The 13,984-nt window shown below is 39.2% G+C and overlaps 1 protein-coding gene across 1 annotated transcript; it reads right to left on the bottom strand.

The window, feature by feature from the left end:
- Positions 1-206: 206 nt before the first annotated feature.
- Positions 207-1,142, bottom strand: LOC141519385 (mas-related G-protein coupled receptor member X1-like). The gene has a single exon (XM_074231639.1). It carries the CDS (start codon positions 1,140-1,142, stop codon positions 207-209), a length of 936 nt encoding a protein of 311 aa, XP_074087740.1.
- Between the last annotated feature and the right edge of the window lie 12,842 nt (positions 1,143-13,984).

The raw sequence follows: 13,984 nt of genomic DNA, 5'->3' as shown, positions 1-13,984 counted from the left end.
TGCGAGGTGATGTGTTCCCTTCCCCAGCTTTGGTAGATTGTTTTTTAATATATTTTTGTCTTTGTGCGAGTGTGTATATGTGTGTATGTTGAGTATGTGCATTGTGTGACCAGTCTATGGTGTGTGTAAAATGATATGCCTCTTCCCCTGTTTTGGTCTCATTAGAGTGTGACCTGCCATATGACACCCCTCTCAGGGTTGTTAGGCTAGGTACTGTCTGTTGCTCCATCTCCCAACACCTGCCCATCCCCCAAGGCCCTCTGGAGTATCACCCTGAGGGACTCCTTCCTTTGATGCCTTTGTCTGCCCAAGAAGAAATAAATGAAGGGGTTGGCGCTGCTGTTCACACAGGCCAAGAACCAAGGGAGCCAATGACTTATGTCATGTATGTTATAGTATCTTATGAAATGTATGATCCCCAGGGGCAGGCCACAGAGCAGAAAGACTAGGACATTGAGCATAACTAGCAGGTAGAGCTTGGGGGGCTGCTGGTGCTGTGAGGTGCATTGGACCCTCAGCAGGAGGGTCAGGCTTGACACACACAGGACAGAAGAGAGGAGGAGGAACCATATGAAAAGGAAGAGAGGAATGCTTGTACAGATATTTTCATCAATCCGAAGAGTACAAAGGATTAATAATACTATCCAGAACAGGCCAGCCAGAGCCCAGACCACAGCGCAGACCACAGTTGATGTGTGCTTGGGCCGCTGACATCGGTACCATATGGGGAAGAGCACAGATAGACAGCGCTCGGTGCTGATCGAGGCCAGGAGGCTCATACCCACTGTGTAGGACATATGTGTGATGTAGTACACTACCCTGATCATGTGAACATTCTTAATTAGTCTAAAAAATGATGCAATGTTGAACATAAGTTGGAAGCAAAGGAAGAGGGCATCAGCTCCTGCCAAGTTGAGCATGTAGATGGAGAAGAGATTCCTTGGGATACAGAAGCCCAGGAGCCACAGGACAAGGCTGTTGCCCACCAGCCCAGCCAGGGAGATGAGCAGAGAGAGCATCGAGAACCAGTTATTTAAATAAAATTCTTGGTGAACATTAAGAACTAAAATCTCATCTCTACTTGTCGTTGTTATGTTGTCATGAGCATATTTCATCTGCCCAGGTGTGGGGGACACAGCCATGTTGGGTGGTCGCAGTCCCAGGATGCCCTGCTCCTTTCAGATTTCCTGCAGACATGAAGATATGGAAGGACATCAGAACATCACCAGACATTTATTCTCAACTTTACTTTCAGGAGTTAATCTCTTCTTCCCCACTCCTTCTCTTGAGCGTGCAGCTAGGGGGTGCCATAGTGCACAGGAATTAAAAACTGACAAATCTCATCTCAAGACACTTACTAGTGAAGACAATGGTTATTTCATTCATATTATTCAATCAGAACTAATATTTTCCCTTCCTATTTCCTCATTCAGACACTAGTCCCCTGTAGGTTATCTAGTCAGTCTCTGAATGACATTGCCTCCAGATACATGCTTTTTGTTCATGGGATGAGACCTCAGCAAGTGAGAAGACTTTATAAAAAGAATCTTATATATGTTTTTCTTACACAATTGTTTAATACTGTGACTGGTGCATAGTAAGCTCTTAAAAAAGCCTATTTCATTTACCTTTTTCCCCTTTCTCTTGTCATAATGGTGGGGGGAAGAAATGAAGCTTCTGGAGAAGATTAGGGATAAACTTGTCTTACCATTCTTCTTTGACCCTATTCCGACACTTCATTTTCCTCTCTTTTCTACTCTTTCCTTTTTTGGGGGGTAGTGGTGGTTTGAATTCCTTATATAACCTATGTGGAAAGACCTGGGAGTGCGTCAAACTACTTAATTCAATGCAACAGACATTTGTTCATTCATTTAATGTATGTATGTATGCATACATTTATTTTTTCATTTACTCTTTTATGACTTCATAAAATCATTTATCCAATCATTAATATTTTAAAATTTTTATCAGGAAGTTTTTCTTTTACATAATTTTTATTTTTCTATAGTCACATAGCCATTTTTAAAATCAAAGAATGAATAAAGAAGAGAATATATATATGTATATATATATATATGTATCAACATAGCTAACCATTATATGAATCAAGTCCAAAAGTATACTACATAGTGGCATAGTTATTCAGCTGTGGAAAAGAGGGAAGGAAATGCAATTATCTCTTGATTTTTTTTCTATAAATAATTATTGGTTCTTGTACTTATCAAAGACCAAAATGACATCACTATGTCCAAATTATAGTGTGTCCTATTGTAGCCGATCAGACCAATGAAAGCTCAGAATCCTCTACCACAGTTTGGGCACAAATAGTCCATGTGAATATCTGGGTGGGCACTCTAAACTTATGGATGTAATGTTTCCTTTGAAACCTGCCTTCCTCACAGAATGCAGCCCCCTCACAGATGAGGGCACGCCATGCTGGGCAGGCCTGGGCCAGTGTCTCTCATGTTGTACAATCAAATCTAAAGTTCTTCAATGAGTCCTTCAGGGTGTCCCAGTATTGCTTCTTCTGCTATCCTGTGAACACTTGTCCTTTGTGAGTTCTCCATAAAATAAGTTTTGTTTTCTTGACAAGCATGCAAATGGCATTCAATCAACATATTCAGTCCATCGTAGTTGCACTCTCTGTAGTAATGTTGGAATGCTAAGCAGTTTAGCTCAAGAAAGGACCTCAGTGTCTGGTATCTTCTCCTGCCAGATGATCCTCAGACTCTTCCTAAGACAATATAAATGGAAGTGATTCAGTTTCCTGATGTGGTGTTGGTAGACTGTCCAGGTTTCACAGGCATACAGCAATGAGGTCAGCACAACGGCTCTGTAGTCCTTCAGTTTGGTAGTTAGTCTAATCCCTCTTCTCTCCCATACCTTCTTTCAGAACCTCCCAAATACTGAACTAGCTCTGGCAGTGAGAGTGCCAACTTCATTGTCAATTTGTACCTTCTTGGAAAGGACACTACCAAGGTATGTAAACTTCTTCACAGTATTCAAAACTTCCCCATTTGCTATAATCGATAGTTCCACATATGATGGTGTGGTGCTGGCTGATGGAGCACCTGGGTTTTCTTTGTATTAATTTTTAGACTAAAATTAGCAGAAACAGCAGAGGATTGATCCATCCTTTGTTGCATCTCAGCTTCAGAGGCTGCATTGAATGTACAGTCATCTGCAAACAGAAGATCATGCACCAACATTCCCTCCACTTTGGTCTTGGTTTGCACAGTCTTTTCAAGTCGAAAAATTTGCCATCAATGCAGTAGCTGACCTTGAGGCCATGTTTATCCTCTTTGAAGGCATTTAATAGCATGGCTGAAAACGTGCTAAAAATGTATGGAGCAAGGACATATCCTTGTTTCCCTCCTCAAGAACATTATCCACTATCCAGAACCCGGGCATGCATGCCATCTTGAAATTGCATGATACTGATGAACTTCTCTAGGCAACCAAATTTTGACATAATTTCCCATAAACTCTCACAACTGATGATATCAAAGACCTTGGTCAGACCTACAAATGTTGCATAGAGACTTCTGTTCTTTTCCTGGCATTTTTCCTGGAGTCTTCTGGCAGCAAATAACATATCAACTGTTCCTTTACACTTTCTGAAGCCACACTGACTCTCAAGAAGGTGACCATCTTCCAGGTAAAAGATCGCCTATTTATAGGGACTCTGGCAAGAATCTTACCAGCAATGACTAAAAAAGAAATACTCCTCTGATTGCCACAGGACAATCTATTCCCTTTACCTTTATAGATATAGAAGTTGGAGGCATCCTTAAATACTTGGGGGGGGATAACCTCTTCATGTCAGATAACCTGGAAAATTTCAGTCAGTTTTTGGATGAGCAATGGACCGCCCCCACCCTTAGATCTCTGCTGGAATAGAATCAGCTCCAGGTGCTTTGCCACTTGAAAGGAGCCTAATGGCATTCAAAACCTCTTCTTCAGTGGGAACTTCATCTAGGGACTACTTGACTTCAGCTTGTGGTAAATGGTCAATAGCTTCTGCACTGATTGGTGATAGTCTTTTTTTTAGGTTTTTGCAAGGCAGATGGGGCTAGGTGGCCTACCCAAGGCCACACAGCTGGGCAATCACTAAGTGGCTGAGGTCAGATTTGAACTCAGGTACTCCTGACTCCAGGGCCAGTGCTCTATCCACTGCACCACCTAGCTGCCCCCTAATGACAGTCTCTTAAGAAGACTATGGAAGTGTTCAGCCCATCTCTCTTGGATCACGTCCCTATCATTAATTAATGTGGATCCATTAGCACTGAGTAATTGACATGCACTGTTATGTTCCAGGCCCATAAATAGCCTTTAGACATCATAAAAATACTTTCAATTGTTATCATCTGCATAAATATGAATGTCATCTCCTTTCTTACTGAGCCAAGAGTCCTGCAATTCTCTAAGCTTCACTTGGACTTTACTTTTAATGGAATTAAAATGCTGCCTTCTTAGAAATGGATGAACTATCCTGCTGGTAAACCCCATGTAGTTCTCGTTTTTCTTTTATCAGCTTCTGTATTTTCCCATCATTTTCTTCAAACCAGTCTTGGTGTTTGCAAATGTTCTGACCCAGATGAGAAAATGCAGTACTATACACCAGATGTCTAAAAGTGGCCCATTCTTTTTCTGTTCCACTGTTGCTAACTGTGTGTTGGCTCAGTTTTCCCTCCAAATTAACAACAACCTGTTCCCTCTTAGAGAGACTCTCTAATCTCTTGACATTAATTCTTCTAGTAGTCATTTTGTCTTGGGCCTGCCACTTTGGTTGAGTAAGAATATTTAGCTTAGAGAGAATGAGCCTGTGATCAGTCCAGCACTCCGTACCACACATTACCTTTGTCACTCTCACATCCTGTTTATTTCTTCTCCTTACAATCACATAGTTTAAAATATGCTGCTATTTGATGTGAAGGTGCATCTGAAAAGTTTTACTGCATTTAGGTAAACAGAAAACAGTGTTTGTGATAACAAGTTCATGAGATATACAAGTCTTCAGTAGAAGGTGACCATTGTGGTTACTGCTTCCAACTCTATTCCTCCCAAGGACTCCCTGCCATGTCTGGTAATATGAGCCTATTCTAGCATTAAAGTCACCCAGAATTATAATTCTTCTTCTTTTGGTATATTGATGATAAGTTTCTCCAGGTTTTCACAACATTTTTCTTTAACTTTATCATCAGTGGCAACATAGGCACTGATGATGATGGAATGGCATTTTTCTGGCAGTGGCAATCTCATTGTCATGAGCCTCTCATTTACTCCTTTTGGTAGGCATTGAAGAATGTTGACCAGATTAGTTTTGATTGCATGAATTTCATGGCATTCCCTTTCACTTTGGCTACTCCAGAAAAACATGTGTCCTGCTCCAACTTCAGGAAGTTGGCCTTCCTTAGCCAATCTTATTTCACTCAGGGCTGCTATTTGGATATCATACCTGCTGTTCATCTTTCTGGTCTATTGGATATTGTATTATTTATGAGCATACACACATTCCATGCACTGATGGTGAGTAGAATCTTCTTTGAAGAAGTTTTATAGATTTTTTTGTGTCTCAACCACAATGTAGGATTCCCTTCCTACCATGGTAATCAAACCAGGATTAGGTAAGCAGACAATTTTTAGGGCACCTATTCTAGGCCCTTCCTCACATCAGGTGATGAGAAGTGCAATCCTTCAAAGGGTGACTCAGTTACCTAGGAGGCTTCTGAATCCCACTGCTGCTTTCAGTGGAGAAATGACCTTATGGCCCTGGGTCACCTGTGCACAGGGTTGTAACCACAGCTCCCAGTGTATCCACACCTGCTGCTTTGACATTTGCTTGTTGCCACAGGACTTTGAGGAATGGTTATGAGTGATATCTTTTGTTGCCTGTGTAACTTTGATTTAAGTGAAGTAGAGCTGCACTAAGTCATCTGCCTCACTCTCCCAAATTCATCATGATCCAACATAGCAAGACAGAGTCAGGACAACTGGTGATGGCTTTAGATTCAGTGGATGACCTTGATGTCTTAGATGTCTAACCAACCTCTAAAAGTTCCACAGCACCTGTTTCAGCTGACTTCATGGCCTTTGAAAGGAATTGTTCTCCCTTACCCATTCCACCATTGGAAGACATTGCATGCTTGGGGTATACAATAAGTTTTGACCAACTAACATTTGCCCAATACTTGCAGTTTTGAGATTCTGGACCCAGAGGAATTTTCACTTGGCTTGATTCTATGAATACTCTGCACTGAGGTAGTAGATATTCTATAGAGAGTGGGTAGAGAGGAGGAGGAAGATGAAGCACCAGGTGATCCCCCTACTGTCAAACCAGATCACTGACTAGCACAGCCCATGACTAATGGTAGCTGTCTGGATTGTTGATTGTTGTGACTTCAAATTCTCTTTATCAATAAATGATGTGCTTTAGGGATAAATGTCTGTCATAGGGTGGGTCTATTAATACAGACTGTGTATAGAAGAAAATCAAAGAACTATGAGGTCTACTCACCCAGACTGGCAATAAGAACTTTTATACCTTTGGGTTATAGGGGTTTCTTTAGAAACCCTGAAGCTCTCCAACCAAAGACTACCTCTATGTGGGGCTACATTAAAAAGTGTCTGAAAGTTGATGTCTGCTCCTGCCTCCATGGGAAAAAGAAAACATCAACACAGCAGCACAAAAATTCTGATTACTGCCATTTCTCAGACTGACCATACTTTCCAACTTAGCACCTTGAGGAGATCAATGTAAATGCCTAAAGAAAGGATTAAACTCAGAGATAAGTTTTCAAAATGACCAAGCTTTACAAGAAAAAGTTGCAGATTGAGAACTTCATTTTTGTCTTCAGGTTTCTGATGACTCCTGGGCCTGATCCTGCTGTTGATGTGTAGCACTCTCCTCAGAAATCACCTGATCACACACTGGAACATGAGGGATGGGAGAGGAGCAGGATCAGGACAGTTTCTCTCTTATTCTCCTCCTCTTCTCTCAATAACACAGATTTTCTATTTGGTTTCAGACACCAATGGTGGAGATTTTCCAAATACTGACCCAAGGAAATGAACTTCCCAAAGATTTCAAGTTCAGATAAAGGTTCACAAAGCACAAAGGTGCTTCTCTGATAAAGACTTTGATTCTCAGTAAACACCAACCTGCAAGACAGGACATTAGAGGAACTGCTGGTCGATGAGTCCCATTATCCCCATTTCACTTACCTTTCCCATTATCCTTGTATTATCAGTCAAGTTTCCTTGCAACTTAAAGCAGAAATACCTCCTTTGAGCAACCTGGTTCCTTAGCTCTCTTCCTTGCTCTCATAGGAGAACTTTTCTGAATGTGAAGGTAGATATTCTCCTGGAGAATTTTTACAGAGTCAAGAGCCTCAGATTTCCCTAGGATACAGGTAGGAATTGGAGTGAAGTGTGGACTGCAGGAGTCTAAGAAGAAAGAATTATATCTATAAGGATAAATTTATTATTTCTCAAGTATTTACAGTCCATACTTAATATACATGTTTGAACATATAGAAATGTATAATCTATGCATTAAAAACAATACACATATTATTCAAAATAATACTTACACGTATGATAGTCAGGCACTCTAAACCAGGGGTTCATGAAGAGTTTCTGTGTGTTCTGTGAACTCCGAGGGTGTGATGTCATTTTTATTCTCACTAATCACTAATTGAATTTTGGTGTTTCCTTCAACTATTAAGAAATTCTTCTGAAGAGAAAGAGTCCATAGGCATCATTAAGCAACAGAAATTATTTCTAAAACAAAGATACATATGTACATTCATGGGAAAATATATTTATGCACATAGGTCCACACATAATTATACTAATTATTTATATTCATGCTTTATGTATGTCTACATATATGAATTAATGAATGCATGGATTCATGTCCTTGTCTCTGTCACAATCTCTCCTACAGTAAAGAAGCAATACAGATACCTATCAATCATAAACATCAGCAGAAACTGGTCTCCTCCCACTCTTCGGGGTCTCAGGTCTTGTTTGTATCTTCCCTTCCTTTACACCACCATCTTTAGGTGGGGATCTCAGTGAAAGAGAGATGGGATGACTGTTTCTGCGTTATTTTGGATCCATAACCCCATATTCTGGAGAAATGTGTTTATAGCATTGATCTAATGATATAATTAATAGGGTAATAAATTTGATCCCAGAAGAGATTTGGATTTTAATCCTGCCCCAAACTGCTTTTCTAGGTGACAATAGACTTTCCTTGTTTTAACCTCACTTTACTCTTCAGAGTCATGAAAGTCCATCAATCAAGAAAAATACTCTGTGAAGTACCTACTAAGAACCAGGAGCTCTGGTAGTTGTTAGGGATTAAGAGATTAGAGAGAACACTCTATTCTTAAAGAATTTATAATAGAGTTGGGGGTAGTGAAAACACACACACACATAGGTATGTTTAGAACAATGTATGTAAAGGCTATAACTATGTGGAATTTGTGTTATTATATAGACATGACTCACAGATGGCATGGAAACATATGATCTGAGGTCAAGTTCACACTAGAAGCAAGCAGGAGATGGACCTTCCTGACACTATTTGCACATATAAAGACCAATAGAAATACTAAAAGCAGATTAGTCATTTGCCTAAGCCAAAGCCAACAGAATTATAGACGAGAACATACCAAAGATTGGCCTAGAGTAAGTGACCCCTTTGATTCAGAGAGACAGATAGGATATCAGCTCAAATTAGGAGGTATAAATCTCTCCCTCTGGAAGTCTACTCTTAGCAATCTGTAGGGCTTCAAGCCTTTGAATTCAAGAGACATGAAGGACCAAACTTTCACACCAGTTTGGTATGAAGGTGTCACTGAGTCTCCCCACCTTTAACCACCCTCCTGGAATCCCTATTGACTTCTTTCCAGTCTGAGGTTATCAGTCTCTCATGGTTGGTATGAAATATCAGGATTAGTGTTTCCTCATCATCTGAGAGCCAGAACCCTCTTTCAGTATTGTGCACACAGTACACAGCAGAGGACTGTCTTGTGGGTTACCATTTAGTGGGGTCTTGTGTTGAAATAGGTAAATGACAAAATGAGAGCAGAAGGCAGTAGGAAGTGGAGGAAGACTCTTGGAGTCAAGCTTTAGTTTAATTGAGTCATGAAGGACATGAGGGATTCTGAGGGATGGAGCTGGAGAAAGTGCATTCCAGCTTTTGGGGGAGAGCCACCACAAAGGCATAGGTGAAAGGGAGTGCTAACCATGATGAAAACCAACAAGAAGCAAATCTTTGAGTATAGAGAGGAGAGTGAAGATAGGAAAACATGTTCTGACTTAGTTGGGAATGACTGTTAACTATAATTGGGAAAATTCATGTTGAATCCTGGTCATGAGAGAGAACCACTAGAGTTTTTTTGAAATTAGAGAGTTAAGAGTGGAGAATTGTTGTACTGAGGGTCTGACATGAATGTGACTGAGGGGAGAGATGGAATGTAAACTAGTGATGTCACAGATGTGAAAAGAACTAGACCTGGAAATAGTTGGAATATGTGTAGGAAGTGAGAATGAAGAGTCCAAGATAGCCCCAGAGTTCTATGTTTTGTCATTCCGAATTCAGGCCTGACATCTCATGCTGCACTTATTCCGAATCCTTAGATATTTCTTGGTTTTCTGTCTCTACATGTTGCCTAAGGATTGGCAGACTCAGAAGGGACAATTGCTTAGAGTTTACTCTTCTTATAATTATTTCAATCCATTGTATTGAGGGAGAGCTGCTACTTATCTTTCCACCCACAGGTGACTCATAATATTTATTTATGGAGGACAAAGACTTATTTAAATTCTTCTTTTCTTTGGACAAGAGGACTAAGTCAGAGGCACTGGAACTGAAGTGGTTAAGTCACACTGTTGGTGTGGCAGCTAGGGAGTGCTGTGGTTCAAGCTCTCAGTCTGGATTTATGCAGTCCTGTTTGAGTTCAAATCCAGCTTCAAACCAGTCCTGGCTGATGTAACACAAATTACTCCCTCAGTTTCCTCAACTGTGAAATGGGGATTATAATATCATCTACTTCCCAGGATTCTTCTGAGCATCACATGAGAAAAAAGTTTAAAAGTGTTTAATATAGTAGGTAGTAAATAGTAGCTGTGTGATAAATGTTTATCTCCATCGTCTCCCTTACTTCCCTCCATGTCATTTTCTTGGGATGGACATTAAAGAGCAATTATTTAATGTGACAAAGGAAATAGCATTTATTTAAAATCACATGTGTATAGATTTGCATACATAATGCTATATATAGTAAAAGTATATATCCACATATGCATATGTACATATGTCTATATGTCTCTAAAGACCTGCATTTTCTAAAACCATGGAATTTGTCATTTCTTAGAACACAGTAGTATTCCATCACAACCATATACCACAACTTGTGTAGTCTTTCCCCAAGTGATGATCATCCTTACCATTTCCAGTGCTTTGCCAGCAAAAAGTAAGCTAGAACAAACATTTAAAACATGTAGGTTCTTTGAAAACAGACAAAGTAATGGTATGGATGAGTCTAAAACTATAATTTTAATAATTTGTTGGGAGTGTTTCCAGATTGCTCCTGGCAGAGCATTCTGTTTAAGCAAAGAGGCTTAATTTTAAGTCCTGAGGAAGAAGAGAATGATATCCATCCCCGCCTTGTCTCACAATTTCTGGAAACAGGATACTTTCTAGAGTTATCTATCAAGCCAGCGAGGTGAGGAAGTAAATAGAACATTTGGACCTAGAGTCAGAAGGGCCTGAAATCATATTCGATCTCAGATCCTAGCTATATGACGTAAGGCAAATCAAAAAATTCTTCCTCTGCCTCAATTTACTCATCTATAAAATAGTAATAGCACTTACTTCATTGTGGTGGCATTAAATGGAATAATATTTGTGAGAGCTTTAACATAGTGGATGATATATAGTAAGCACTATATCAATATTTATTTTCTTGTTCTTTTCCTTTCTCTCTCTCTCTCTCTCTCTCTCTCTCTCTCTCTCTTTAGGAAGCCTTGCATGAAATAAAGAATAGCAAAATGGACAGAACCAAGAGAGCACTGTATACAAGATTAAGTGATTAAGCTATTTTTGACTAAAATAAATCCTTAAATATAAAGGACACATGAAAAACGACATTCTCTTCACCCAGTTGAAGGACTGATAAATAGAAGTAATAAAACATTGTTTTACTTTCCCCAAGAAGTGGACATAGTCTAACACTAAATTCAAGTCCAAAGTCAGGACATCATCTGAACAAATGACCAAAAAGAAATTGAAATCCGCTATAAAGATTTCTTGTCTCAGCAGGATATTTCAAGGAACAAATGAAGAAGAGAATGACTCAAAACTTCTACAAACAATGTCTCAGGAAAGAAAAAAGCAGGATAGGGACAAGCTCACCTAGAATTCCTGGAAGAGACCAATTAAGAATTATTTTTTAAGTTATAATCTTTTTGTAACAGAAAGAAAAACAGCAGAGAAAACAATGAAAAAAGAACAATAGAAGAAACAATTGAAAAGAGAATTATCAGCTTAACATAAGAGGAACAGAATTTTGGTCAAACAGAAAGTTTTTTGAAAATTTGTATGGAACAAATAAATTTCAAGAATTCTTTGAGACAAAAAGAAATATTTTTAAAAGGTAAAATTGTGCAAGAAAATCCAAAGCAAATAAAAGGATATCCTAGAAACAAGATATTGTTTGTATTGACCTCAAACAAGATATTGGGGAGAAAAATATTAAAAAATCATCAGACTAATTGAAACCTCAATCCAAAAAATAATTTAAGTATTTATTATAGTCACTTAATCGTGTTATATACAATGTTCTCTTGGTTCTGTCCATTTTGCTATTCTTTATTTCATGCAAGGCTTTCTAAGGACCTGCTTTTTCTAAAAGCAGAAACAATACCTCAAGATATATACATATATATATATATATGTGTATATATATATATATATATATGTATATGTATATGAACAAACCCGCCTAGATTACTTAGAACAATTATATAAAGTGATCATAAAATTAATTCACTGGTCAGCTCTTGAAAGAAATTCTCCAATAAAATTACAGAGAAAATCCAGAGATATTAGATCAAAGAAAAAAAATGCTGTAGTCAGAAAGAATTCAAATGCCAAAGACCCATAGACAGTATTCAACATGACTTAGTGGTAACTATTAAAATGGAGTAGATTGCTTTGAATATTTTTCCCCAAAAGACAAAGGATAAAGACATAGAGCCAAGAATCACTCACCAAAACTGACCTCTCAGGAGTGATTGATCTAGAGATGGTGTTCTGACCTGCGACTATGGGTTTGTCTTCAGGATGCTGATGAGATTTGTGGACAGAACAAGTTTTATCAAAAGTGTGCATAATTCTGGTAATTTCCTGTGCAACATCTCTGGCCAATCAGACTCCAGGGATTCTTAAATGATATCACTCAGGATACTTATTTCACTATCTCTGCTGACCTTGTTTATTTTGTCCTCTTCCTCTGATGCCTTGTGACCACTCAGGCTAATGTTTTCTTTTTCTAAACAACATTTTATCCATTAACTCTTCCATATAATGAAGGTACCAATCATTTTTCCTGATCTCCAACTTTGTCTGAGATCCTTACTTAGCAAAGGAACTAACCAAAGTCATTTCCCATGGCATATCAGGTACATAGATTTAGAGCTGAAGGGGACCTAAGAGGTCATCAGGTTTAAAGCACTGATTTTACAGATGAGGAAACAAAGAAATGGGCATTTTATATATTTACCTTTCCTAGTCTTTTCTTCTCTTTCTTTCTTTTCCAGACCTACATCGAAATTTCTGTTTCTTATGCTATCATACCACTGAGTCAAGAAGATGCAATAAGATGGATGACTTTGCACAACATTCCCCTCATTTAAGTCAACCTAATGTGTATGTCATATCATTCATACCCTGCCTTCCCTGCTCTCCTCTCACCTCCAATCCCTTCCTATTTTTCTGCAACTATTCAAAATTTATATGAGATATATAATTTTTATTTTTCTTATATTATTATTGATTTACTTATTTCATTTTCATTTTGATTTCATCATCATTCTGTTTTTTTTATATACATCATCTTTATTTTTTAAAGTATCTCTTCCTGGGAACCAAGATGGCAGGATGGAGTCAGGAATTCCCAGAAGTTCTCCTCAAGAACATTCCAAATGTAGTAAAATTATGATTCTAACCGAATTCTAGAGTGACAGAGCCCACAGAAAGAATAATTTTCTTGTCCAAGACAACTTGGAGGATCTGCTGGAAAGATCTATTCCATGAGGTTGGAAAAAGCTGCAACATACCCTGGGACATAGCCATGGTACTCTGCAGGAGCAAATCAGCTTCAGCCTTCCAGGAAGAGCCTTTAGGGTGTCTGGGTCCGAGGCAGCAGGAGCTGTTTCCAGATCTCTCAGGTCAGGGATCGCCAAGGTCAACTTGGAAGGTCAGTGGGAAAACTCTGCCACACCAGTGTCCAAGTCAGTACAGGCCTTAGCAGAGGCCTCAGTGCAACCCCTTCCCAGGAACCTGTGGAGCATCTAGCAACTGCTTTTAGAGAGCTCAGCCCACAGACAGTAAAGTAGTTGGGAATGATTACAGAGGTCTTTCAGCTATCCATGGAGTAGGACTCTACTGCTTTGCCCATACTCAGATCCAGGTCACAGTATGGGGTCCCATTCCCCAAACCTGACCTACCATAGTGGAGCAGAGCCACTCCTCACAGTTCCAGGACAGAGGGGCCTGCTTATGGTCATCCACAGACCAAAGGGTTGTCCTCAAAATCCCAAAAGTTTTGGAAATACATGAAACTCAGGTCATAGACTGGCAAAATGAGCAAACTACAGGAAAAAAGACTTTTAAGATAGAAAATTACATTGGTCCCCTGGAGGAGCAAAATAAATATTCAGAAGATGACAAAGTCAAGGGTTCTGTTTT

The sequence above is a fragment of the Macrotis lagotis genome, chromosome 3 (assembly GCF_037893015.1).
Source record: "Macrotis lagotis isolate mMagLag1 chromosome 3, bilby.v1.9.chrom.fasta, whole genome shotgun sequence".
In the NCBI taxonomy this organism is placed as follows: domain Eukaryota; kingdom Metazoa; phylum Chordata; class Mammalia; order Peramelemorphia; family Peramelidae; genus Macrotis; species Macrotis lagotis.
The sequence above is the reverse complement of the archived record's forward strand: the minus strand, read 5'-3'. Positions and strand labels throughout refer to the sequence as shown.

Bases quoted from the DNA above. Each gene is read 5' to 3' on its own strand.
- LOC141519385 (XM_074231639.1), bottom strand. From the start codon at position 1,142: ATGGCTGTGTCCCCCACACCTGGGCAGATGAAATATGCTCATGACAAC.